Source organism: Capsaspora owczarzaki (genome assembly GCF_000151315.2).
Source record: "Capsaspora owczarzaki ATCC 30864 unplaced genomic scaffold supercont2.2, whole genome shotgun sequence".
Taxonomy (NCBI): Eukaryota; class Filasterea; order Ministeriida; family Capsasporidae; genus Capsaspora; species Capsaspora owczarzaki.
In genome coordinates, this window is record NW_011887293.1 from 1,941,092 (window position 1) to 1,967,699 (window position 26,608).

General features: G+C 54.5%; 9 protein-coding genes across 9 annotated transcripts; 7 read left to right on the forward strand and 2 right to left on the reverse strand.

The window, feature by feature from the left end:
- Positions 1–67: 67 nt before the first annotated feature.
- On the forward strand, positions 68–3,535 carry CAOG_08547 (hypothetical protein). The gene is made up of 3 exons (XM_011271827.1): positions 68–244; positions 331–509; positions 593–3,535. Exons 1-3 carry the CDS (start codon positions 92–94, stop codon positions 3,384–3,386), a joined length of 3,126 nt encoding a protein of 1,041 aa, XP_011270129.1. The 5' UTR covers positions 68–91; the 3' UTR covers positions 3,387–3,535.
- On the forward strand, positions 3,522–8,044 carry CAOG_08548 (hypothetical protein). The gene is made up of 3 exons (XM_011271828.1): positions 3,522–4,565; positions 4,749–6,124; positions 6,277–8,044. The coding sequence occupies exons 1-3, from the start codon at positions 3,583–3,585 to the stop codon at positions 7,824–7,826; spliced, it is 3,909 nt and encodes a 1,302-aa protein (XP_011270130.1). The 5' UTR covers positions 3,522–3,582; the 3' UTR covers positions 7,827–8,044.
- Positions 8,031–9,843, reverse strand: CAOG_01783 (uncoupling protein 2). Its single transcript, XM_004364594.2, has 3 exons — positions 9,562–9,843; positions 9,172–9,365; positions 8,031–9,025 (listed from the first exon to the last, which is right to left on the reverse strand). Exons 1-3 carry the CDS (start codon positions 9,709–9,711, stop codon positions 8,086–8,088), a joined length of 1,284 nt encoding a protein of 427 aa, XP_004364651.2. The 5' UTR covers positions 9,712–9,843; the 3' UTR covers positions 8,031–8,085.
- A 1,104-nt stretch (positions 9,844–10,947) lies between these two features.
- CAOG_01784 (max protein) lies at positions 10,948–11,859 on the forward strand. The gene is made up of 2 exons (XM_004364595.2): positions 10,948–11,076; positions 11,281–11,859. The coding sequence occupies exons 1-2, from the start codon at positions 11,002–11,004 to the stop codon at positions 11,497–11,499; spliced, it is 294 nt and encodes a 97-aa protein (XP_004364652.2). The 5' UTR covers positions 10,948–11,001; the 3' UTR covers positions 11,500–11,859.
- Positions 11,860–12,099: 240 nt separating this feature from the next.
- CAOG_01785 (hypothetical protein) lies at positions 12,100–13,535 on the forward strand (the record flags this gene model as incomplete). Its single annotated transcript, XM_004364596.2, has 2 exons — positions 12,100–12,420; positions 12,488–13,535. Exons 1-2 carry the CDS (start codon positions 12,158–12,160, stop codon positions 13,533–13,535), a joined length of 1,311 nt encoding a protein of 436 aa, XP_004364653.1. The 5' UTR covers positions 12,100–12,157.
- Positions 13,536–13,867: 332 nt separating this feature from the next.
- Positions 13,868–15,745, reverse strand: CAOG_01786 (hypothetical protein; the record flags this gene model as incomplete). Its single annotated transcript, XM_004364597.1, has 1 exon — positions 13,868–15,745. One exon carries the CDS (start codon positions 15,743–15,745, stop codon positions 13,868–13,870), a length of 1,878 nt encoding a protein of 625 aa, XP_004364654.1.
- A 622-nt stretch (positions 15,746–16,367) lies between these two features.
- Positions 16,368–20,997, forward strand: CAOG_08549 (hypothetical protein). Its single transcript, XM_011271829.1, has 6 exons — positions 16,368–16,808; positions 17,317–17,606; positions 18,113–18,168; positions 18,494–18,623; positions 18,715–18,833; positions 18,982–20,997. Exons 1-6 carry the CDS (start codon positions 16,659–16,661, stop codon positions 20,658–20,660), a joined length of 2,424 nt encoding a protein of 807 aa, XP_011270131.1. The 5' UTR covers positions 16,368–16,658; the 3' UTR covers positions 20,661–20,997.
- Positions 20,998–21,227: 230 nt separating this feature from the next.
- Positions 21,228–25,489, forward strand: CAOG_01789 (hypothetical protein). The gene is made up of 2 exons (XM_004364600.2): positions 21,228–21,346; positions 22,132–25,489. The coding sequence occupies exon 2, from the start codon at positions 22,191–22,193 to the stop codon at positions 25,293–25,295; it is 3,105 nt and encodes a 1,034-aa protein (XP_004364657.1). The 5' UTR covers positions 21,228–21,346; positions 22,132–22,190; the 3' UTR covers positions 25,296–25,489.
- Positions 25,490–25,647: 158 nt separating this feature from the next.
- CAOG_01790 (hypothetical protein) lies at positions 25,648–26,549 on the forward strand (the record flags this gene model as incomplete). Its single annotated transcript, XM_004364601.1, has 5 exons — positions 25,648–25,720; positions 25,814–25,896; positions 26,031–26,097; positions 26,190–26,279; positions 26,347–26,549. 5 exons carry the CDS (start codon positions 25,648–25,650, stop codon positions 26,547–26,549), a joined length of 516 nt encoding a protein of 171 aa, XP_004364658.1.
- Between the last annotated feature and the right edge of the window lie 59 nt (positions 26,550–26,608).

Genomic DNA, 26,608 nt, shown 5'->3' on the forward strand with positions numbered 1-26,608 from the left:
CAGATTAGGAAACCAGCAAAAGAGCAAAAAAGCAACACAATTCACTGAATATCGCTCATCATCTCAGTTTTTGTGTCACTCCACTCTTTCGATGCGCAGTGTTGCAAGCGTCGCAGCGACTTCAACCAGCCAGCCATTGCTCGCCTGCGCCGGCCAAGCGGTCGTCGTGCACTGCGCGGCACAGCGTCTGCACGTGTTTGCACCTCCACAGCCGCAGTCACAGTCGCAGTTGCAGTCACAGCCGGTAAGCAGTGTTTTGAAGGACTCGCTGTTTCGCGCGCGAAACCCCGAGTTGCTCATTCGTAAGCCGCAATCCTTTGCTTTGGGTAGGTGGTCTGGCGACTGCCAGCCAACCCAGTCGATTGCCATCATGTAGATGCAGCGGACACGGCGGGGCGCACGCTGGTGCTGCTGGCCAACGGAGCAGTCTACGCGCTGCCGCACGATTTACAACCACCGCTCAGACCGGCAACAAAGCAACAACCGCGCGGGAAGCGGCGACGTCAATGGTAAGGCGGCGAAAGTCTCGGCCGAAACCATTCAATGAATGTCGGCAGAGCTGACGGGTTTTGTTGCATTTTTTGTCGTGCAGGACGCTTCCGGACGACGACGAGGATGAAGCCGAAGACCACGGCGATGCACCGTCGCATCCGCTCAAGCGATTCGCAGAAGATCGCAATCATCCTAGCAATAGTGCAAGTCAACACGAGGAACTCGATCTGTTTGCGCTGGACATTGTGCCGCCGCTGGTGTCCAACCAAGAAACTCGAAAACGACGAGATGCAGACGCAACGCGACCGGCGTTGACATCCTATCGAATTGACGTACCCCAGAACACCAGTTCGCGAGGATTGGCCATGGCCGTGCTGTATCGCAACGACGATTTGCAGCAGCCCCGCCTTGTCATTCTCTCGCGCAACACGGACTCTGCCGAACGTTTAGAACTGCGATGGAACTGCTCAACTTCGTCCGCGGACGTCTGGAGCAGCGCTACTTTGCATCTGCCAGGCGCAACCGACAGTCACCGCCAGCGACCAGCGCTCTGTGTGGTCGGGGCACGCAGTGCGAGCGCATTTTCTGGTCTCGAACTACTAAACTCGGCATTGTTGGGCTTACTCAACCGACGAGCATCGACGGCGTCAGGCACGCTTCTTTATTCGATCGGCGATAGCATGGGCAGTTTAGCAAGCATCACATTGACTGACATTACCCAGAACGTTGCGCATTCGCCGCTACTCGAGTTGCACGAGCCGATTGTCGCCGTGTTCCCAATACAGTGTCCCAGCGGCTCCAGCCTTCACAACAACAACGACACCGCCAAAGCCAGCACCATCGCTGCCAACAGCAATAATAACAACGCTGCTTTGGCCGTGTCCGAGGCTGTCGCAGTTGTCGGGTGCTTTGGACGCGTCGCATTGTTGTTTGCGACACCAACAGGCCTCCAGCAAGCGTTCACGAGCTTGACTCGTCCCGTACTGTCCGTAGTACGCGATCGACAAATGCCTGGACGAATTTGGTTTGTCTCCAATGGCAACGTCGAGGCTGTGGATCTTGCAGTGTTTGTCGAGACTGCAACGCCGCCGCAGTACACGCTGCGAGCAACACCGGCACAAAGCATCGCGACTCCGACAGGTGCCATTCGCGTTGAAGTGCGCACGACTGGCGCGCCGTCGGGAGAACTCTTGATTCTGAGCTCGAGAGGGCATCTCTTTTCCCACGATTTGAACGACGAATCTGCGCGTAACAACACGACAACCGGATCCCAGCACGAGAAAAAAGCAAAACTGGCGCCAGATGCTTACAAGGTACAGCTTCTCGAGCTTGCCAATGTATCCCATGCCCAGGAAACGCGCCTCAAGGCGGCGGCCGTCCGCAATGCTCAAACTCAAAGGCTGAGTCACCTGCTGCATGCGGCCAGCGTACTTTGCCATGCCAGTCGATCGAGCATTCACGCTCAGTACGCAGACTTGGAGCGTGCACGGCCAACGGCGACGGGCCTCCTTCCGCCGCTTTCTTCGTACCGGGTGACCGGCGGGCATGCAGCTTCCTCGGCTTCCCGCAACGTTGGATTTCCCTCGATTCGCTGTTCCGCCGGCCTCGTGCGTCTAGGCTCTGCAGCCACTGCCGCAAGCGTCCCCTTTGAGCAGCTTGACAGCGTCGACAACGGAGCAATGCAGGTGGAAATTCAGCTCGACAACCTCGCTGCTGTTCCTCTCGCGCCAGATTGGTCTGTGCTCCTCCAAGCCGAGTTTGCCAACGAGGTTTGGGCTTCACATGCGACAATTCCTCTCGAGCATGGCCTGCCATCAAACTCGAGTCTTACATTTCACGTCCCATTCGAGCGACTCGTGCCAGCAGCCCAACGTCGGTTTGGGCTCGGTGTGACAGTGCAGCATGCACCTCTGCCCGAGGGCCCCAATCACTCTGTACTAGTGCCGTGTCGCGCGCCGTGGAATCTGCTCCCAATGCGCCTGAGTTTGTCTTTAAGCGCAACGACCGAAAAGGTGTTTTTGCCAATCGGGCGCTGCCACATCACTTCCCTCGATTGGATTGCCGCCGAGTATCTGGCCACTGCACGCTGGAGCTTGTTCAGCCCAAAGCTCAACGCCTCCGCCTTTCAATCAGAGTTGCGCTCGGCTGCAGACATGACGAGTCCGGCGCGCGCTGTCGTGCGCTGTTCTCGAGCTCTCTTGAACGATTCGCCGGATGACCAAGTTCTTTCAGCGCTTTTCTCGTCAAGAGAGTTTCCCAACCGTGCCTTGTCGACAGAGTTTATCTTGAATGGCAACACGCAACTCGTTCTGTCCGTTGGGAATGGAGCGAGCTTCGCCGGCCCACGCAAGTCAGTCGCACAAGCGGCTCCAACATCAACCACCGAGGTGTCCATTGTGGTGAGTGTGAGCACGGCTGCCGACCAGAAGGGCGCGCAGTCCATTGCACGCCGGTTGTGTGCAAATTTCCGTGTCGCCATTCTTCAGCGACTCTTGAGCCTGACACTTCTCAAGCTGGAGCAAGCTCCCACTGCTCAGCTCCAAAGCCGGCTTCTCTGGAAAGGCGGACTGTCGACAAACTTGCAAGCAGCACTGCTACAAGCACCAGTCGATGATGATCTCACCTTGATGGACCGTGACGACATGGACGAGACAGATGGAGACAGTGGAGCACGGCAACGCCGGTCTATTTCTGCAGCGGCCGTCCGTTCCAAGCGCAGCAATTTACAACGCGGTGCCGCCTCTCTGATGATCGTTTCGACCGCGACTCACCAGCGAGTCGTGTCTTTACTCCAAGAGTCTCAACTCCAGTCATTCCCCATTGCGAACTGGCGTTCCGATTTCCACACCGCGCGCATTTTGCAAGTGTACGAGGCGCTCCGTACAGCTTCCTAGTCGCAGCGACCTTTTTGAGAATTGCTGCGAATTACTGTTGTCATTGTTTGACAGTCTCAGAGTTTCAACACCCACCCAATCTTTCGCAATTACATCCTTCCCTCGACTCTGCACATCCTAATACATAATCCGAGTCACACACAGTCCTGACTTTTCTTCTACTTGTTTCATCCTCTTCTATTTTTTTCCACATCCAATGCGCGGCGACTCGCTCGATGAGCGGCTCGACTATTACTATGAGTTTGTCTCGCAAACCGTGCTGTCTCAGCAGGACCCCGTGAGCGGCCTGTTCCCGACCTGCCGTGCGTGGCCTGCGCACACGTCGCCCCACCAGCGCTGGTTTGTGCAGCAGCGAGCTCAACTCGCCCAGCAGCAGCAGCAGCAGCAGCAGCAGCAGCAGCAGCAGCAGCAGCAGCAGCAGCAGCAGATTGCGACTCCGCAACCAGCAACCGCCGACGATCCAACAACCGCCCCAGGAGCAGGAGCAGCAGCAGCAGCAGCAGCAGCAACAACAACAACACCAGCAACAGCAGCCCACCACGCGCAGCTGCACTTGGACACGACGATCGCGGCGGCAGAGAACGAGCACGCGCAGTACCAGCGGCTGCTCGATGCGGACGCGGCGGTCGAGGTGAGCCAGGACGCCTGGGTGCGCGACACCGTGTACACTTCCATGTGCATCTGGGGCCTTGCGATTGCGATGCGGAAGCGGCACGACGAAGGGACGCGGGCCCGGGCGTACGAGCTCGAGCAGTCTGCCGTCAAGGTGATGCGCGGCCTGCTGTTTGCCATGATGCGCCAGGCCGACAAGGTCGAGCGATTCAAGCATAGCCAGTCTGCAATGGACGCGCTCCATGCAAAGTACAACCTGCACAGCGGCGCGTCGGTCGTCAAGGACGCAGAGTGGGGTCATCTCCAGATTGATGCCACTTCGCTGTACATCCTGACGCTGGCACAGATGACCACCGCGGGCTGCCACATCATCTACACGCTGGACGAAGTCGCGTTCATCCAGAACCTCGTCTACTACATCCAGGCCGCCTACCGCACGCCAGACTATGGCATCTGGGAGCGCGGCGACAAGACTAACCACGGCTTGCCAGAGCTCAACGCCAGCTCCATTGGCATGTCCAAGGCCGCCCTCGAAGCCATCAACAATGTCGACTTGTTTGGATCGAGGTAAAGGGGGAAGCTCGAGGTCGTCGGCGGGGGGGGGGAGGAGGTCAATCGTCTCGTTGTTGTTTCATTCACTCACTTCTTGATCGTTACTCTCTTACTTGACTCTTTTGGACGTGTTTTTGTGTTCTTGTTGTTTTTGGCTCTTGTTGTCGTTGTTGTTATTTCTCTTTCTGCATTACAAAGTGGAGGCCCCAACTCGGTCATCCATGTGCTGCCGGACGAAATCAGACGAAGCAACGCATCGCTTTCTTCACTGCTGCCGCGCGAGTCCATCTCGAAGGAAGTGGACGCTTCGCTGCTGAGCGTGATTAGCTTTCCCGCGTTCGCCGTGGAAGACGAGCGTCTGTCCGAGCTCACCCGCAGCCGCATCATTCGCAAGCTGAAAGGCAGGTACGGATGCAAGCGCTTTTTGCGCGATGGCTACCGAACGGTGGTCGAAGACACGCAACGCCTCCACTACGATCCGGCCGAGCTCAAAGTGTTTGAGAACATTGAGTGCGAGTGGCCAGTGTTTTTCGTCTACCTGATCCTGGACGGCATTATTTGTGGCAACACGCGACAAGTGCAAGAGTACAAGGCGCTCCTCCAGCCGTTGTTGATATACGACGACAACGGCTTCCCCCTTGTGCCCGAGCTCTTCTACGTTCCTTCCGACCGCGTGGAAGCAGAGCGAGCACAGCCTCACTCCCAAACCCGGCTCCCGAGTGCAAAGCTGCCTCTGAACTGGGCGCAGTCACTCTTCATTCTGGGGTGCCTTCTCGATGAAGGGCTTCTTGCGATTGGTGAGATCGACCCGCTCCATCGCCGGCATTCAACCGTTCCGCGCCCGGACTTGGTGGTGCAAGTGGCTCTCGTTTCCGCAGACCAAGAAACGCAGCGCATTCTTGAAAGTTTTGAAATTGAATCGCAACTTCCCCATGAAGTCCCTCTGCAAATCATCAAGGCGCACGACTTGAACGAGGCTTACAGCGACATGGGTCGCTGCGATGCGCTGGGCCTCACAGGCCGTCTGCAGGAAAGCATGGGCTCGCTCAGCACCAGCAAAGTGTATGCCATTCGCGATCGACTCTACGTGTTTACACCGCAGTTTTCCGAGCACAACAGCTTTTACATGTCCTTGGACGACGTGTATATTGTCGAGGAAATCAAGGCCTATTTGTCGTATCTCCGTGCCAACTGGCGACTGGTGGGGCGTCCCACAATGACGCTTCTTCTCGAACGCAGTGCACTTGGCGACCATCCAAGCCCGACGAGCGCGTCCATCAGCCTCTTTCGCAGCCTGCAAACCGGCACCTGCGAAGGTGTGCGTGCTCGTCTGGCGCCTTTGTCGCAGCTTCTCACCACGTCGTGCGTCGAGCGCCTAGGCTTCTTGGACGACTCTGCGTTTGAATTTTCGCCGCGCTCTATCGTGCAGCGAGCAATCCCGCGGCTAAAGTTTGATCTCGAAGAGACGCGCAGGCTGTTCAATGTCGATTTAGTCGATTCTTCCGAACGACGCGAAAACTCTCAACGGACCAGCGTGACGGGTGTGATGCTCCGCAGTCGCCGTGTACAAACGCGTAAGAGTAGTGTTTCTTGGTTGTCCTTTTGGTATTTTTTGTTTTCTTGCTTCTGAAAAGCGAAACAACAATGTGGCACTTGGAATGCACTTTCATTTGGTTAAAAGTTGTCAAACTGATCTCTTCCCCCTGTTTCTTTTTCTGCCATGCAGAAGAGCCAAGCTCACAGGCTGGCGTTGACGACGATCGCATTCTGCAAGAGCTGCGACAGTCCAGCACGCTGCAAGATCAGATTGACATTTTACACCATCTGGCAGTCAAACACGGTTTGCAGTTTGACACGCGGCTGCTTGATGCCGATCAGGCTGCTGGCCCACTGACAACGGCGGCGGCTGCAGCTGCCGCAACTGCCAGTCCTGGCATGTCCACGCTGGCCGCAAGCGCCTTGTCACCCATCACTGTCGAGAAGCTTCTTCAGGAAGTCTACGAGCGAGCTGGCCAAATGAAGCTGTGGTCGATTGTCCGTCATGCCGCCGGTCTGCTCCGCAAGCGCGTCGACACTCTTGCCCAAGCCGTCACACAGCTGTTGCTGCGACAAAAGCATGTTTCGGTGGGCGTTGCGCCGACGGAGCAGTTCATTCCCGCGCCGCTGCCACCGGAAGACATCAACAAGATGATCCACAGCTCATGCGGCCACAATGTCAGCATGGCCGTGCTGACGCAGGAGATTCTCTTGTATCTCAACATGTTCATTCGAACCGAGCCCGTCCTTTTCAGCGAAATTTTGCGATTGCGCGTTGGTCTGATTATCCGCGTGATGGCTTTGGAGCTGTCTGCGGGCAATCCTGGTGTCAATGCCGACGAGCAAGACTTTGAGCGGCTGATGCGCCTGTCTCCCTTTGAAGTGAAGCAGTTGCTGCATCAGATCTTGAGCGGCAGCGAACCATTCCGTGCTCAGCAGCAGCAGGCGTCACAAGCTTCCTCCTCTGCTGCTGCTGCTACTGCTGCTGCCGATGGACTCGTGCGGCCGTTGCAAAACCAGATTTCGGAGAATGCGCCAGGAGCCAGCTCGGGCTTTGCAAGTCGCCAAGACTCGGAATTGCCCAGCCATCCAGGCCAGCACGCCGATCTCGAAATCGAGGCGCTGATTGCTATGAACCAAGAGTCGAGCGCTGGTAGCACTGGCCCCGTCAATCAACGCGGACAGTGGATCCGTCGCCGCCGGATTGACGGCACGTTGAACCGAGTCCCGGTCAAGTTCTACCCGAAGGTGTGGCGCGTGCTGGAGCGCTGCACGGCCATCGAGACCCATGGCTATGTGCTCCCGCACCACCCTACCGTGCAGGAAATGACACCGGGCGAGCTCAAGTTTGCCTTGCGCGTCGAATCCATGCTCAGCAGCATTTCCTTGCCAGAATACCGCCAAATAGTTGTGGAGACGCTGATGATTGTGTCGCTCGTGGTCGAAAAGCTGCTCAACTGGCGCCTCGAAGATTTTATTCACGTTGACCGCGTGATCGACAAGGCAGTGGATCTCTTTGCCATCGAGCTGAACGACCGCCGCCACAAGGTCTATTTGCGCCACTACGAGCTCAAGCAACTTCCCTTCATCCCTCCCGCCTCACTGACCACCACTCAACTCCGCGAGGCCTTTTACGACTCTGCGCCCAGCGGTCGCTACGGCACCATGACGTATCTCGCCAAGGCTGTTCGCGAAATGTACAGCCACTCTTTCGAGAGCTCTAATTGCGTCACTTCTTGAAGCGCGCGAGTTGCGAATGGTGTTTTGTTGTTGTTGCCGTTGTTGTGAATGCTGTTGTTGTTGCTGTTGTTGTTGATGATGTTCAGAATTTGATTGTGGTGTTCTTTCCTTGTCTGTTTGTTTGATTGCTTGTTTGGCTGTTGCCACTTCTTGTCTGGCTGTCTGTGCTGCCACGGATGAAAATCAGATGGAAAATCCTGAAAATCGCAATTTTCAACAAGTACATTGATAAATAGTTGGGAACGTGCATGCCATGATACTACAACGAATTCAAGCCGCACCAAAACCGAAGGCGCTCAATCAGCATGAACGTGATGACCGTGTGAGGGCCGAGTCGCAACCACGCAGGCACCCAACCCTTCATGAAGGCTCGAGGCCCTTCTTGTTGCAACGTCTTGCGGAAGCAGTCCATCGAGCCCTGGTATTTGCCCTCGCGGTCTTGCATGACGCGGGTTTTGACGCAGTCCGCAGGCGTGCTGGCTGTTGTGGTGACCAGTCCGGCGACGAGGCTGGCTGCAAAGTGAAGCGTCAAGCCTTCTGGCATGCCGAGTTGTTTGCGCAGCAGCTCGTTCTTCACCAGGTCGTACGTGCCGATTTGGCTCGACGAGACGATGGCAGCGCGAATGACGTTTGGCCCGACTCCCCGCCACAGCCCGGCAATGCCTTCCTCTTGTGCAATTCGAACGAAAGCGTCCAGCGTGTGTTTATATGGTGTGCGCGTCACGGTGGGCAAAGCACCAGCGGCTGCTGCAGTAGCGCGCGCACGAACGGCCGTTTCTGTGTGCACGGCAGGCTGTTGTGTGTACACTGGCAAGACGCCGCCGGCGGCAGCAGCAGCAGCGGCAGGATGAGCTGTTGCAATAGGCACGACATGGATGTGCGTGGGAGCTGTAGCGGTAGTGATAGCAGTGCCTACAGTTGGCAGGACGGTTGGCAGGACGGTAGGTTTCGTCGCTGCCGCTGCCGCTGCCGATGCTGCCTGTTTGGCTGCAGCTGCGGCCGCATGACTTTGCATCTGCGTCTTGACCACATCCGTTGGCGTGGAGACGACGCTGGCGATGCTTCCACTGACAATTCCGGCCGTGAACATGGCCAGTGTCTGCGATCCAAGCTGCGCTGCGAATTCGTTTCGCAGCGGTTCGTACAGTCCCAAGCGAATGGAGCCGTACGTGAGCTCTCGCAAGATGGAGGGAGTGACTCTGTTTTTCAACATTCAGGCAATACAATGGTGTGTTGGTCAGCATTTTTCCCATGTTCCGAAATCCGACCCGTTCAACGTAGATCTTCATGCATGACCGTATTTGGACATGTCTGGATCTTTGAGCGACGTAAGCAGCGTGCTCACCCTTTGAACAGGCCTCGCAGACCCTCTTGCTGCACAATGGTCTGCATCCCACGAATCAGCCCATTGTAGAGCGGCGGCGGTGGCGGCAGTGGAGCAGCGTGTGATGCTGCTGCCGAGCGAGGAGGTGTGAGCAGGATGGTCGCTGTGATTTGGCCTTGCAGTCTGACCTTGGCCACGTCCAGCGGATTGGTAATCTGTGCGCATGTAAGCAAAAGCAAAAGCAAAAGCAAAAGCAAAAGCAAAAGCAAAAGCAAAAGCAAGCTTGTTTGAATCGTCGTCGGTCCATCGGTGGATGAGGAGCAGGAGAAGGGCAGTTCGGCGACTCTCGCAAAGCTGCTCCATCCGCACTCGCTCACACATGATTTAGCAACTTTGTCGAGTGACACTCACCACTGAAGCGACGGCACACGAGACGCCGCCAATGAGCGAGCGCAAGAGTGCATGGCCCGGCTGCTGCTTCTGCTTCTGTTGCTGCTGCTGCAGCGGTTTCAGCGTCGCGGTCATTGCTGACGATTCAGTAGCCGCTGTGGCTGTTGCCATTTATTTATTCAGAAGCTATGCAAGTCCAGGGACGACCCAAAAAGAAAAGTATCGAGTGGTGGCCCAGACAGATCGCACCGACCGAGGACCAAAAAGGCGGGAACAACAAAAAACAGTGACTGAGAATTTCCAGATTTATCGGTGTCAAACAACGCGGTGAAAACAATGCACTGAGCTGCTTGCTTCAGTAATTCACTTTTTTTTGTATTCATCGTGGATGTCTTTGGTGGAAGCTCACTCTGGAAATGCTTGATGGAGGAGAACACAATGTAAGCGCAGCGAAATGTTGAACTGACGCGCTTCTTGCCTAGATGCCAGACTCTCTGGCTCTCTCATAAGACTCGCACAGGCCTCGTAGTCTGCATCACGAGTCGTCCTCTTGTCGTTTGAGGGCCCAACGTTATGGCATTGCCTCCCCTTTGGCTTTGTCGGCGTTCCATGTGTGCCCTGCTTCTCTGCCACTAAACTCTCTCAGATCGTCTCGGGGGGTTTCCCAACTTGCCCCCCGACGAACTGCCGCCACCTGGCAAAAGCACGCCAGCAACCAACTGCCACGGCAAGCGGCCGAGGTTGCAAGTCCGTCGGGGGAGTCAGTGTGGGCGAGAACGAAAGCAAAAGATTGGTTTGAAGAGTGTGCAAAAACTCACTGCCCACATGGGTTCCAAAACCGACCTGGTCTCAGTCCTGCCGGCAACATGCGCACCGCTTGCGGCTGGGGTGCTATGATATGAGTGAGCAGTCGAGGGGCGCATTTGGCCGGGAGCCGGCAAGACGGCGGTTTGAGGAAAGAACATGGATGAATGAGGAAAGTTGTTGGCGGAAGAGAAACGCCGCCAAGACCTCAGTTTGCGACAAAACCAGCAGACGGCGGGGGATGGGGCAACGGAGCTCTCTACCCGCCCGCACCGGCGTCAAACTCATGCCAGAGCGTGACACGGAGATTCTCAGATGCAGAGCGCGGGCGTGTGACGCGAATGGACACCTCGTTCGGTCGTTTGATTGGTGCTCCATGTGGGCCAAACAAGCCGTTCAATCTCTTCGCGCTGGCCTCCGCCTCGCTTCGTCTCGAAGTTGTCAAGAAGCTCCTCGTCAGACCAACTACAACAAAAAACGAAAGGGGGGAAAAGCATCCTTGTAAAGAGTCGATGCCGACTCGAGGGCTTTGGTCCTTGACAAATGACTTGACAAGCACAATCTGAAACGAGAGGAAAACGCTGACTTGCCTCGATTGTTTTGTGCTTGATTGACTTGCTGCACAGATCTCAAGGCGACGAGTATGACTCGGATGACATGGAAGACGTGCAGCCGGACGCGTCCGGACGGCATGTCAAAAGGGCACACCATAATGCATTGGAACGGAAACGGGTAAAAGCGATTTGCCAACCACTGTGTTTCGTTCTTGTTCATCCCGATGACCCTCTTCGTGTTTGAGTGGGAGCGAGTCGAGTCGCACTTCTGATTCAGGGCACACCCCATGAAGCCTTGACCTCTCATACGCGCGAGGCTCTTGTTGGCTTTTGGCACATTGCTCACATCCGTGTCGTTGTTGAACATGCCCCTTGTTTTCAGCGTGATCACATCAAGGAAAAGTTCAACGAGTTGAGAGACACTGTGCCATCTATTGCTGGCGACAAGGCGTCAAGATCCCTTATTTTGAACCGAGCGACGGAATTCATAGTCACAATGAAGCAGCGAAACACGGCTCACGAGGCCGAGATCGATGCCATTCGTAAACAGAACGAGACGCTTCGCAAGCAAATTCTAGATCTCGAGAATGGTCACAGCTAATCCATGTGTGGGCGAGCCCAGTGTTGTTTTCTTGTTAACTGCGCCCACTGGTTGTCTCGTCCGCTCCTCCGTTCATTCTGGCCAGCTCTCTCCACCGACTCGGATTTTACTTTTGAAATTCTTCTGTTGCACTCCTTTCTTCATTTGCTTTCCTTGTTTGTTCCTCTTGCCTTTTTGTTTTTTGTTTTCCTTTTGTCTGTCTTGTGTTACGTCTTTTGTTCCTTGACCTTGACTGGTGTTCCTGTTGGTACTTTTGTGCCACCCCACCGCCGCCCGCCCCCATATTCTTACTCTCTTATGCACTCCCCCCCCCCTCCATGTCATCACTGCAAATTCATTGAAATTTTTTGTTCATGTTTCAACTCCACAGCAAGTTTGGAATGTCTGGGATCTGGATTTTCGGAGCTTCTCGTTTATTCGGCTACAGGTTTCCAGTACTTCGTCCGAACAGTTGTTGGATGTTCGTAAACATGGTGTGTCGGTTTTGACTTCAAGTGCAAGCTGGCTGCTTTCTCGGTAAATCTTGCAAGGACCGTTCCGTCAATAGCCGACATGGTATGCTTGTCCAATTCGAGCGAGAACAAGTCATGAGTGAGGCTCAGTCGTCTTGTTTTGCTCTTTAATTTTATTTTTGATTGTGAGAAGCGGAACAAAGCAAATGGCATCCTATTTGCGATACTACTTTGGGGGCGGATCGTCGTCGGCTGAAACACCCGGATCGTCGGCTGAAACAGCCGCCAGCACCGCGGATGTCGACGTGGCATCGTCCGCCACTCAGCATCATCATCACGACGGCGAGGACCATGACGAGTCGGACCATGATCAGAAGCCCGTCCACGAGACGCCCGAGATTGCCGCTGCCAGCATCCTGGCGTTCAAGTGCGCGGTTGCTGACGCACGCGCTGCTGAAATCGCCGCATTGTCGGCGGTGCTTGGACAGCCGAATCCCGAGCTCGCAGTGGCCGGACTGACCCCGGCCAAGCTCAAGAAGCTCCCGCAAGGCAACCAAGAAGGCAGCCAAGAAGGCAGCCAAGGCCGCAAAGAAGGCCGCCAAGCACCCGTCTGCTGCTTCGTCCGCCAAGACAAGTTCAGTAGCGGGGAAAATCCCAACTTTGGCGGGCGATGCATCAACGCCGGCACTGGACGCCACCAGTGGTGCTGGTGCTGGTGCTGGAGGTGCTGGAGCGAATGGCCAGAACACGGAGGACGCTGCTGGCTACGCAGAGGATGCTGCCGCCGCCTCCGACTCTGAGGACGACGACGTGGACGAGCAGGAGGGTGAGAAAGACGATGCGAATCAAGATCCGCACGCAGACGATCCCTTCCTTCCGCTCCTTGAACACGACCTGGATTGTCTAATGTTCTTGAGGGCACGTAAACACAACCCTACGCGGGCGGTGGAGCTTTACAAGGGCTTTGTCGCGTACCGGCGCAAACACAGCTTCCCCGTCCGCGTTGACCGCTCGACCGGCCGCTTTGCAAAAATCCCGCTGGACGAGCACATCGAGCGCAAGCTGCGCGAGGAATTGGTAGTAGTGCTACCGCATGCTGACAAGGATGGCCGGACATTGATCTACTACCGCCCCCGCAACAACAATCCGTCCGAGTGGCAACTGTCCCTCAAGGCCATTTGGTTTGTGCTCGAGCGCATTGTCGAGCAGGAGCAAGTCCAGATCTGTGGCATGACCCTGCTGGGCGATGGCGAGGGTGCTGGACTGGGCAACTTTAGCCGCGACTTGATGAAGAATCTCATTGGCAGCTTCCAGGGCGCCTTCCCGATGCGTGTCGGCCGTATCATTATTGCCAACCAAGCTGCCTTCTTCCGAGTGGTCTGGCAACTCATGTCGCTCTTCATCAAACCCAAGCTGCTCAGCCGGATTCTCGTTGTCGGCGGCAATCACGACGCCGTCCTCGACTTTATCGATCACCATGCGCTGCCCACCTCCGTGAGTGGTGGGCTGAGCACCTTCCATTGGCACAAATGGGTGGATGGCCATCTTGTAGCTTCCCCGGCCTCACCGCAGCCTTCAGCTTGAAAGGCGTGTTTCGAGCGATGCTGCATTCTTCCAGTCTTCCACTCTAGTCGCTGTACAGGGGACCTCCGCAGACTTTTCGCATGTTTTCGTTAGTTGTTTTGTTGATACCGGCTCAGTTTGTAGAAAAGGGAGGATTCGTGATATCACAAAGAAGGCGGATTCGAATGATTTGCGCAGGACTTTGAATTTTCACTTTATTTCCGTCAATCACAATTCCTTCGATTCATTTCATCTGCATCTAGTCTCGCATATATCCAGTGATTGTCACCCACCTAGTGTGTTTGCAGATTTGATTTGAGAGGGATGCTGCCTTGTTCTGGAGAGACCCACTCTCATGCCATTGCACACTTGAGCACCTCGTCGACAGTCTCATCCAGCAAAGCCTGCACTCTCGGATCAAGCGATTTAACTTGCTTCATGCGGGAGGTCTTGTAGAGAGCATGCCCTTTGAGGAGACAGACAAGACCCCGCCAGAAGCCAAAGTCGTGATCTTTCGCATTACGAAGCGCTTGTAGGCGATCATTCCACAGCCTGGTGGCATACTCTTGAACTGATTCATTACTCAGGGACGGTCGAAGCTTCGAAGAATGCTGCTTGTAAATCTCGACAAAGTAATCTCGCGATTCCTCCAAAGCCAGCATTGGAGACAGTTTTTCCTTCAAAACTTTCTCGGCGTTCGCGGGAGAAGCTAACAACAAGTGCAAGTACAAGTATGACTCAATGCAGGGTAAGCGGGTAAAGTACACACCTGCCGCAGCGCCTGCAAAGTCGGCCAAGTAAGCGCGCTGCAGATTATCCAGGCGCGACGACGAAGCCATCATCTCGCTATCTTTCAGAAAGATCGGTGGCTTGAAGCCGGCCAGATGTAATGCCCGGGCGAAAGCGATGCGGTGATTCCAGCTCCCGTCAGTGCCGGCTGATCCTGATGGAACGATGGTGAACTTCTCGACGAGGCGCGGGGCAAACTGTCGGATGAACTTGACGTCTGTCTCGCCATCCACGACGAGAATAGGTCGGACAGTTGACGTGATCTGACAGAGCTCGTTGTAGAATGTACCCCCATTGCTCATCGGGCCGTTTGGTCCGAGTAGAAGGAGATCAGATTGATGAACTTTCTGGACAACCCCATTAGAGTTGCTCGTGATCACAAGCTGGACGCCATGCGCTTCGCAGTCAGACGCGAGCATGTCAAAGAGACGAGCCGCTGCCGTTTCGTAGAGAAGCGCCTCCAGCTCATCCACCAGGAGGATGCGCTGAGTTGAAGGCGACTTCCAAGCTGCAGGGTCAGGCAGCCCTTTTGATTCCTCAGATACGTCTGGACTGGAAGCAGGCGACGGAATTTCGCCGGAGGGAGCCGCATCGGCGGCTGTCGAGAAAGCCAGCAGGAAGAACAGAACGTACAAGGCCATCACTTTCTGCAGAGACGATGAGCAAGCACCAATCTCGAGTTCCGCGCCCATGGTGCCATCGGGAAGTTCCTCTTGGACATACACAACGATAGAGGCAATTCTGACGGCGTATCGAATGCCAAACACTGCACTGAGGCGTTCTTGGAGAATCTCAGCAACGTCCGCGCCTGTCCGCAGCTTGTACTTTGACTTGAGATCCTTCAGGCGGGTTCGCAAATGTTGTTCGCCCGTGGTCAGAAGATGCTTGCTCGAGCCTTGGACCTCCTTGCTGTAAAGGCCCCACTGGTAGAACGGTTGGACGAAGGCAAAGCGGATCTTTTGGTGAACTTGGCCATCATCATGACGCACTTCCGTGCTGGTGGCTCGAAGTTGCACCTGGATCTCGGTCGGCCAGGATTTCGGCCCAAACGTGCCTGTGAGAGTAGCAGTGTCCCGCGCTGACGTAATGAGTGACTTGTAAACTGTGCCGTCCTGTTGCTCAAAGTATGGGTCGCCGAACAGCGAAGTGAGCGGAAGGTAGCGCTCGCCATTGCTATGCCAGGTCGAATTTTTTTCAACGCGTGCGTTGTACGCACGCAGGTAAACCATGATTGCCCAGAGGAGTTGAGTCTTTCCGAAGCCATTCCGGCCCGCGATCACTTTCGGGCTGGAGCTGAACTTGAAAACGAGGTCGTGGAATCGCTTAAAGTTTTGAAGCCGCAAAGACAACAAAAAGCAGTTGGGTTTATCCTGCTTAGCGGGCGGATCGTCGCGGTCAAATAGCTCCTCGAGCAGCGACAAAGGTTCGTCAAGCTCGACCATGAACAGCAAAGAAAGAAAGAAGGAAAAAAGAAGAACTGATCATCCAACACAATTGAGCGCGCGAAAAATGGTTGCGACGGTACTCACGCTAAAAAGTACCGCGCATAGCTTTGCCTCGAGGTCAAACCGCCTCTTCATCATGCCAATGTTAAAAGCGTGGAGATCCAAGATCGTGCAATGATGGGTTGTGCTAACAAACGGAAGCGCGAAAACGCTCGTCTCGGCGATTCCACACACAGGCTCCAATGATCGTTCCAGCCAGCAAACTAGACCTCCCTATTTCCCCGAACTGACACACACGTGGCCCGATGACCTTAAATTCAGACAACAAACAAGAAGATCGCCCCAATCAGTGGGGTATTTATTGTCAATCTCAGCTCCAAAAAGGCAGACCTTAGTTACGAATCCGCCCCTCGCCATTTCACTCCGCTCCTCGCCCCTCGCCTCGCCCCCTTTCTCGGCAGATTCCTGGTTCAGGCAGTCCTCCGTCGCTCGTGCTTTGTGACGATCTTTCTCATCATCACGCACACGGCATGCTCGAAACCACAGATGTAAAGACTGTAAAAAAATCCTGAAAGTGTCACCCGAAAACCAGTCAGACTTTATCTTTTGCTCCAACACAACGAAACCCAAATCGAGCCAAACCACCACACTTCAGTCCTCCTTCTTCTTTGTTTTTGTTTTTTACTCACAGTGTCCGACTCGATCTCATCCTCGCTTGCTTGAGATCTAGAGCTCTACTTTATCTGCACTCACACACGCACGCACGCACGCGCATTACATCCACGGTGGAAGACTTTTCAACGGCAAAGTTAGCCAAGCTGTAGCGTGATCCCATCACACAACCACACAAACCACATCCTCTCTTCTCTCTCTCTCTCTCTCTCTCATTCGCAAATCAAACTCTACAAACATGCGCTCGCTGGAAGCTGATCTGACGGACGAAATGAGCGCAATGCTCATCGAGAAGGAGTTTATCGGCGACTACATTGTGACCAAGACCCTCGGCGAAGGCGCCTTTGCGAAAGTCAAGCTGGCTGTGCACGCCTTTACCAACCAGAAGGTGAGACCCCCCTCCCTCCCTGCAGCGCTCCACTTTGGCGATGTCTACCTTCACAATGCTGTTTCCTCTCGCTGTCGGCCACGCGAGCATGTGCTGGAGTGCGGCCCGTTGGCTGGGCTGGCATCGTGTCACAGTGGAAGCGGGGCGATCCAAAAGTGTTGGGTTTTTTTTTTTTTTTTTTTTCCTGTTGGCAAGGCCTTTCTAAACGAGCGCTCTTTCCCTTCTCCTCTACTTGCTCACTTTCACCCATCGCCAGCATCGATTTGAGCCTTTGTGGCAGAATAACACAACCAACAACTGTGACACAGCACGGCGAATTTTTTTTTTTTTTTTTTTAACGTGAAGTGAATAAACCCCTAGATTTTTTTCTTGTTTCTTTTTTTCTCTTGTTCTTTTCCTTGGCTGGTTCTTCCAGCTCTCGCGTCGCCATGGGGGCTTCTGCTGGACGCTCGTCGTGGTTGCATGATGCATTGCTAACATTGAATGTCCTTGCTCTCCGACGACGCAGGTCGCCATCAAGGTCATCGAGAAGCGAGACATTACCGACCCCTATGTGATAAAAAACCTGTATCGCGAGGCGCAGATCATGAGCCGCCTGCGCCATCCGCACGTCATTGAGCTGTTCGAGACCATCGAGACTGAGGACCGCTACTGCCTCGTCATGGAGCACTGCGGCGGCGGCGAGGTGCTCGATTACATTGTCGCGCACGAGAAGCTGAACGAGCGTGAAACACGCCGCTTCGCCCGCCAGCTCGTCTCTGCCCTCGATCACATCCACCAGCGCGGCATTGTCCATCGGTGAGTGCGACAACAGCAACACAGGCCTTTTCATTCTCGCCTTGTCTCATCCTTTTTGGATGTCGGAATCGGGGAGGCGGCCGATGTTCGATCGATGACACATTTTGACACTCTCAACTGTGGGGTTTGTCTGACTCACGCGCCATTGGATTTATTTTTTTTTTCATTGTGTTTTTCGGGTCGTCTTGCTCGACTCTTTTTGTTCTTTTTTCTCTCTTTTATATCGGATGGAGGTTGCCACGCGACATGGCAGCAATCCGCAGTGATGCTGTCTTTTTCGCGGTGAGAGTGTTGGCGCAGAGCAAAAGGGAAAAAGAAAGAAAAAAATTAAATTACAAAAAAAAAAAAAAAAAATACCAAACAGGGCGTGAAAATGCAATCTGCGCTTTATGATCTCTCTCTCTTTCTCTTTTGAGCGCGCGCGCGTCATCATTCACATTGCTGGATGCACTGGGTCTATCGAGCGTCGCTCACTTTCTGTTGTGCACTCTCGTGTGTTGTTGCAGTGACATGAAGCCCGAAAATCTGCTGCTCGATGACCACATGAACATCAAGCTCATTGGTAAGTTTGCCCCCCACTTTGGCAATCCCCCAATCCCCGTTCCCACACATGTTGCTTCCTCCTATCGCATCGAGTGGAGTGATTGGCATCAGTGTGCAGCTTCCGCACGGGCATGCTGTCCTGCAGCGCCACATTCCGCCGTTTCCAGCATAAAGCCCGATTTTGAGCTTCTTGTATTTTCCATCTTGCGCACTTTCACGGCAATCTTTTTTTTTTTTTTCTAAATTCGTTTTTTTTTTTTCAATTGCCTCTCCTTTCGATGTTGGCTCTCGAGTGTCGTTCTGATTGTCGTTCTAATTGTTTCTCCTGTCTTGTTCTTTTTCAGATTTCGGCTTGAGCAACATCTTTGAGGGCAAGGACGCGCTCCGCACACGCTGCGGCTCATTCGAGTACTCTGCACCCGAGCTGATCGGTGCAAAGCCGTACCTCGGTCCTGAAGTCGACTTGTTCACACTGTGAGTGTGGCACTTGTTCGATGGTCCTCGTTTTGCATTTTGATTTCTGCAGGCTCACCATCCTTCTCTGCTACCTTACATCTCTCCACAGTGGCGTGAATCTTTATGCCATGCTGACGGGTGTGCTGCCCTTCCAAAGCGACAACATTTCAGTCGTTTACGCCCTCCAGCTGCAAGAGGATTACTATGTTCCTCCAGAGTGGTCGCCAGGCAAGTACAGCGGCATCTTTGCATGCGCTAGTGCTCGTTGACTCGTGCTCATCCTTTTTTGCTCTTCTTCCTCCTTTTTCCTCTTCTTCCTCTCCTTCTCCCTCTCCCTCTCCCTCTCCCTCTTTTTGACTGGGAAAACTATCGACAGCGCTCAAGCACCTGATCAAACGCCTGCTCTGCCCAGACCCAAAGAAGCGCGCGTCCATGAGCGAATTGCGATCGCATCCTTGGCTCAACGAAGGCTATCAGCCATTGCAGCCGTGGGACATGTCGGCCTACCCGCTGACGGTTGCGCAGCCGAACGAGCTCGTCTTGGCCAAGATGCAGTCGCTGCGCTTCGACCTATCGGCCACCGTTGAAGCCTTGCGCACTGGCGTGCGTTCGCGCGAGACCGCCACGTACAAGTTCTTTGTGATGAACGCACACAAGCTGCTCAAGCAGCAGGAGACGCCGAGCAACCTTGTCATGAAGCGCGCCATGTCCGAAGCGGTCGGCAACAAGTACCGCGGAACAGTCACCATTGCTAACGCACCCGTCAAGGTCAATGTCGTTGACGTGACGAATATTTGGGGCGGCTCGGGTGCCGGCGGCGTTGGTCTGGCGCGCGTTGCCTCGCGCAACAACACACTCGTGAACGACGCCGACAAGGGCAAGGGCGGCGGTTTGATGGCGCTGGAGACTGCGCAGGCCGCCGCTCGTGTCGCCACTCCCACCCAACACACCGAGAGCCCTCCTGCGGTCGATCGGCGAGAGGGTGCGGTTGGCGTGATGTTTGGGTTGAATGACTCGTCGCCCATGGAAACTGCGCCCGCACAAGCCAGCCAGGCTATTACTGCAGCTGCCCAACAGCAACAGCAGCAACAGCAGCAGCAGCAAAAGCAACGTCCTACCCCTGCCGTGTACGTGCAAGCACCCACGGAATCGGCACGACCGTCCGCCCAGCAGGCTGCTGCCGCCGCTGCCGCTGCACAGCGCCACCAGGGAGGCAACAAGCACATGGAACCTCCAGGAATGCGCAAACAGGCCGCCTACTCTGTCGCCGTTGGCGGTGGCGCTGGCGGTCTCATGTCGCTGGCTGGTGCCAACCGACAGGCACTCAACACGGTGGACGATGACGACGAGCCGCTCGACATGAACACAATGAACCTCCTTCGTAACCACATTGACGACTTTACGCCAATGTCCATTTCGCCGTCCAACTCTGCCGTGCTCGCCGCGCAAGCCTCTGAACACAGCCAGGCCACCCCCATGGCCACCTCCAACACCCCCACGACCGCGCCTGCACGGCCCGTGGCCATCCCAGCTTCGCCTGCCGGCGCTACTGCTGGCGGCCTCATGGTCCAGCAGCAGCCGCCGCAAAAGCCGCAGCAGCAGCAGCAACAGCAAACAGGCGGCGCTGGCGAAGGTCGCAACTCGCGCCCCGTCTCTCCCTCGCCCCTCGAAAAGCAAGACTCGCGTCTCGGCTCGTTCATTAAAAAGATCAAGGATCCCTTCAGCCGAACCAAAAAGACAGACAAGCCGTCAGACGCGCCTGTCGAAGCTCGCGCCACCCGCTTTGCCCTCAACGCCAGCCTCACCTCGACCAAGTCCCCCGACAAGCTGCTGCAAGAGGTGCGTCGTGTTCTGGATGCGCAAAGTGTACCATACACGGAGGCGGTCGACAGCCCTTACTTGCTCTCCTGCACGGGCCGCAACATTCGCTTTGAAATCGAAATGTGCCGCGTTCCTGGGCTCAACTTGCACGGCATCCGTCTGAAGCGTATCGGCGGTGACTTGTGGGCGTACAAGGAGTTTACTCAGCAACTGGTTCAGCAGTTGCAGCTCTAAAGAAGAAGAAAAGAAAAACAATGGACAGCATGGCTCGTCGACTTTGCCGGCTTCATTTTTATTATTGTTATCCTTTTTGTTTCTGCATTTGAAGTCTGCGTCGTCGTCGTCGGCCTTTTGTGTGGATTCTGTTTTTGCGGGTTTCCTGTTTGTCCCATCATTTTTTTTGCGATGAAGTACTCAATTTACCTCGTCGTTGTTGTCGTTGTTGTCGTTGTTGTTGTCGTCATCGTTGTCGTTGTTGTCGGTGTTGTTGTCGCCGTTGGCGCCTGGGCTGACATTGTGTCACTGTGAATTCCATTCAATGTGTTTTTTTTTTTTTCTTGACACATAGTCCCTTTGTATGTTTGGTTTTTGATTTAGCCAGTGCTCGGAGGGGATTCAGATACAACGTACATAGAGCACTTTAGTCAATGGAGATGTGCTGAAGCAGAAACGAGGGTTGGGAGCGGGTTTACAGCAAATTTGCGGTTGTGCCTTGTTTTGCTTTTTGACCTTCTCGGCTGTCCACTTGTTCCGACGATGCCCATTCGAGCATTCTTGTTACCCCCAAACTCATTCCATCTTCCCATTTTCGCTCATTTTTGCGCTTTTTGCCTCATTTTGCTCTTTTTGTTTTTGATTCAGTCCTTCTTCTTTTTTCGTCCTTGTTTTGTCTCGTTGCTTTGGCTCCAGTGGTTTTTTGGGTACGCCGTCTCACCTTTTTGCCCACGTTCACACCTCGCGCTCTGTTTCGCCTCTTTCCCCTTGTTCTTCCACACCACCATCCCGCTCCTTGGCCATCACGTAATCCACCTCCTCCTCCTTTCTGCGTGCGGGTGCTCTGGGGTGTTGTTGACGCAACGCGCAAAACACACCCAAAAAAACAAAAAACCACAATCGTGCGATTCGAATACAAATTCGAAATGGAAATTCTGCGGGCAGACGTCGCTTTGCGGTCGCGCCATCTGTCACCAGATCCAACAAAGATGGAAAAAAAACACCAACGAGAAAAATGCATCATATAAAAAGATAAACACAAAGCAAACAACCAAAAAACAACAACAACAAAAAAAAAAAGGCGCGGATCACGACAAAAGCAATGCTGGTTGCCTTTTTTTTGCGGTAAAACAAAAACGCTGATCAGCAACGACTGGACTGTTGTGTGTAAGCAGCTCCATTATTGCAACATAGCAAAACCACAATAAAATTGGCAGCGTTGCACTCGGTGGTTACCCCCACTTTGTGGCTGCTGGTCGGCTGCGGGGTGGCCAAAACACAACGCTTTTTTTTTTGTTGTTGTTGTTGTTCTTGTTGTCTTTTATTTTTCTCGATGTCTTGACGACGACTACCTCCCCGCATTCTGCGTAGATCTATTGGGCAAATTTCGATCATGCAGTTGAACATGCATTGACTCGCTCTGTTTTTTTTTTCTCGACACTGACGACTAACTTTGCATTTCTCTGCGGTTGAATTTTGGGTCTCACTACAGGCAACGAAACTTTGTTTGGATTTTATTTTCATTCTTCTTTTTTCTTCTTTGTCTTTCCAATGAAGCAACCCGCTCTGGTGCTTCTGGCGCTGGTCGCCTGCATGGTGCAGATGCACGCTGCGCAAACTCAAGCCACGAAAGTCGACGACGCCCTCGCGGCCATCAACGGCATGTCTGACAAGGCAACCCTGATTCTCGCGCTGACGAACGGCGTCGCGATCGACTACACCCCGTCCAACTCCAACCAGCTTGTCCGGTTCAACCGCATCGAAAAGATCACCCCGGTTTTGATCGGCCAGACCTATCTTATGGCCGGCGTTGGTTTGGATGTCACCTCAAACACCCGCATTGGTGTCTTTGGCTTTGATCCTTGGATCTCGTCTGCGCCGGTTGAAGTCAAGAACACCACCAGCCGTGTCATCGCGTGGCTTCTCACCAACAGCGCGGACTATGCAGCAGCGAGGGCCGCCAGTCGTACAGTGACCGTGTCTTTCATCTCCAATAGCTGGGTCAACACACTCAAGTCGTTCTTCCCCAATTGGACGGTCAACGTGTGCAACCTGCAGTCGAATCTGACGGCATGTCTCGCAACGGGCGAGCTCCACATCATGTCTGGCAGTGGAACACCCACCGTGGACGTCAAGTCTTTCTTCCGCGCTCGCATTGATGCTGGCTTCCCATGCTTGTACATTCATCAAGCTGGCTGGGGTGACGACTCGATGGGCGGCTCAAGGGCTTTTGATATCGCGCCGTTCCCGTACGGCGGCACTTGGTGGGAACAGCAACGCATCCAGGTGCCAAATACCGTGGCTGCCATCAACACCAAGATTGGCGTCCAGTACTTGTACTCTGATGTCAAGGATCTGCTGACCAAGTACAAGAACAACGGATTCACCTTCAATCTTGCACTCTGCGACGACGACACGTGCACGAAAGACCCAAAGTTTGGGTCGGAGCTGCTGACCACCGCCAATCGCGTCCGAAGCCTGATTTCAAACATGGAGTCGGCAGGAGTCTCCCCTGTCGAAGACCCCACATCTCCCGTCATGCAGCAGCTCATTCTCGCCGGCGATGAACTCCGCGCCCAAGTCAAGTTCCCTCTCAATGTGGGCAACTCGTCCTTGGCGTGGGCCCGCAATGTGATTGCCGACAACTTTGCCATTTCTCTGCGGTCCTCTGGCGTGGCGCAAGCTGATCTCGGTGATTTCAACCGCGTTTTGAATGGCACCGTTCCTCGTTTGACCAAGAACCTAACTTTCAAGACGCGTGCCTACACTGCGACCCAAAGCGCGACCGTCAGCCAGGCTTCTGGTGAAACCATCATCATCACACGCACTGACTCTGTCTCCACCACTGGCCAGGTTACTGTCCACATCAACCACATTCGCGCCAACACACACGCTTACCGTGATCACACGTCCAACCGCCCGTACTATTTGTGGGGAAACTCCATCCCACTGCCTGCCAATGTGCCCGTCAAGATCAACAACCCGTACGGTGGCGTCATTTACGTGACCGTTCCGCCCTCCACCAGCGGCGCTGTGCAAAACGTGCAAATCAAGTTTGAAAACGTCGTCCAGCACCCCGTTTATGACGCCATTGCCGGTGGATCTGTTCAGCCGTTCATCGACGCCGTCAACAGCAAAGTGTATGGCTCTGCCGAAATCCTGATGCCGCAGCTGCAAGTCAACATTTACTTCCAGCGTGGGCCTCAATCCCTGAAGGACTCGAGCTACTCTTACAAGGTCGGCTCGGTCACAAACTACAACGTGACCAAATTCATGACCTACACCCGCCAGTACCTCTACGAATATCACTATGCGCTTGCTGGCTTTACCTCTGCTGAAGTCCCCTACCCGCCGATTGCCGGCATCCCCCAGAAGGCAGCTGCTTTTGGTTTGCGTGGCATGAACTATACCGGACCTCAACATGTTCTGACAAGCGTGCAATTTATGAACTCGGATTGGTACTCGCAGTGCGGCGCTGGCTGCTCTGGCAACCCCATCGACCTTGACTGGGCATTTGCTCCTCATGGCTGGGGTGAGCACCACGAGCTTGGCCACAACATTCAGTACGGCCGCTTCAAAATCAACGATGACGCTTCCGGTGAAGTCTCGAACAACATCTTCCCGTTGTCTGTCAACTATGCTCGCGCGCGTGCTGGCGACACAGTGGCCCTCCGGGCTGGCCGATCTGCCATTCCCGACCGCATTCAGACCATGAAGAATGCCATCGCCAACGGTCAGACGCCGACGGAGGCCGGCCTTACACCCGCCGATCTGCAATTCTACGAAACGCTCATCCTCTCGGGCTCGGATACTTGGGCACGAGACGGATCCCAGATTGCCGGCACCAACTACTGGACACAAGACGGATTCCAGATCATCCCGATGCTCTACCTCATGTCGCGCAACATTGATGCCGAGAAGAACTGGACTGCCGCTCGCGACAACTACGGCCTCAGCCTCTTTGACTCGACCTCCATTCCAGCCAACGATTTCATGGTCATGGCCTTCTCGTGGCTGAACCGCCGCGACTACCGCTCCTTCTTCTGGGCGTGGGGCCACACCTGGTCTGAGAAGGCCAACCAGCAGATCGAGTTGTACAATTTTGAACACCAGCCCACCATCTTCCGGTGGCCCAACGTCACCTATCTGAACATTGCGAAAGATACGGTGGCCTTCCCGAATGACCCGTACCGTCCCGATGCCAATACCAGCGGCGGATCTTCCAGTAGCGCTGCCGTCATTGGAGGCGTTGTGGGTGGTCTCCTTGCACTTCTTCTGCTCGTCATTCTTGCCGTGGTGATTGTTCGCCGTCGTCGGAGCTCGCCAAAGCCGGCAGCTTCCAAGAAGTCAAGTGCCGTGGGTGCCCAGTCCTCCGAGTATCTCAACGATACCGAGTCCGTTGCGATGTCCGCGCCCGCCAAGGCACCTCGCCGAAATGCCCCGGCCCCTCCGACTGGCGCGGGCGGTGCTGCAGCAGCTGGCAAGTCATTCCGCGCCCTGTACGACTACAAGCCGCAATCTGCGGACGAGCTCGAGCTTTCTGTTGGTGACGTCGTGATTGTTTCCCACACTGACACTGATGGCTGGTCCCATTGCAAGCACAAGGGCACCAGTCGCTCCGGCGTTGCTCCTGCGAGCTATTTGCAGGAGATGTAAACAACCAGGGTGCGGGTTCTCCTGGTTTGTTTGATTGTTTGTTTGTTTATTTGTTTGTTTGATTGTTTGTTTGTTTGCGATGTGCCTTCCTTTTGTTGTTGTTCCTCTGTATTGTCATGCATGCCATTGCATTTGCTCCCTCAAATTTGTTGTCTTCAATACAATGATGCAGTATTCAAAAATTCAAGCCTCAGCATGCGCTTCCTCGTTCTCCCAAATTATTCAGTCATTCATTACTGCACTTCTCTCGTGCTCGGCATCGATCTTTTGTGATTCACATTGTATCTCGTGCATCATCTGTTGTACTTCACATGGGAGTAACATGGGCTCAGTCTACTACGCTGCTGCTTGAATGGCAGACCGGCAACTTCGATCAGCGCGCCAAGTGGTCGCCATTGGAACTGGTCACCCGCGGCCAGCGAATGGTGCGCTTGTTGGTGGGATGCCCTGTGTGGACAACTGCTTTGCTTGCTTGAAACTGACATCGTGTCGTGATGGGCTGGGTTGATGCTTGCTAGGCGACGATATGGCTCAGGTACTGGCGCTGCTAAACGCACCGACAACGATCGCTCTCGACGCCGCCCTGATGCCTCAACAAGGCGTAAGCCAACATGGTGGTTTTTTTTTCTTGAAAGTTGAGCCGAAATTATTCGTGTGGGCTTCTGGCAGGAAGAGCTGAGTGAGCTGAATGAGCTGAACGGAACTTGCCCGAATCTGTCTTTGATCTTTTCGCAGATTCTGGTCAGTCATGGTCGGTGGAATGCTGCGCCATCAACAGCCTCAATATCTCTAGCAAACCATGGTACCAACTCACAAACCCAATGTTACTCACTGTTCGCGGAAAGTCCATTTTTGCACGCTGAATCGAAACGTTTGCCACTCAAAACCTGTTAGGGCTGGATCAATCAACACGCTCAGACCTACCGTGGTCGGGAAATGAGACGCTGAGGTTGTGCGAAATCGTACAACGCTGCGAGCAGGCCGGTATGTCAAGACAGCACGACCAGGATGAGATTGTGGCGTCTGCTGCAACTCTGCTTCCGACGCACAGCAGGCATTCCATTCTCAGGCAGCTGGCGTCGGGAGCATTTGAGCGGCGGTATTGCAGACACATCCAACGCGAACACAATGTGCGAGTTCGGCGCAAGAACACCCTCGAAATCGCTCAGGTTCCTGCGTCAAGCTCGGCAGTCAAGCGGAAGGAGACTCTCGCGTCCTACAGGCATGAACGAGCTGCGCTCGATCGAATATTGAAGAGCTTTTATGCCAATCACGAAGCATTGCGCGGGAGCTTGGTCACACTGACGCAGCCC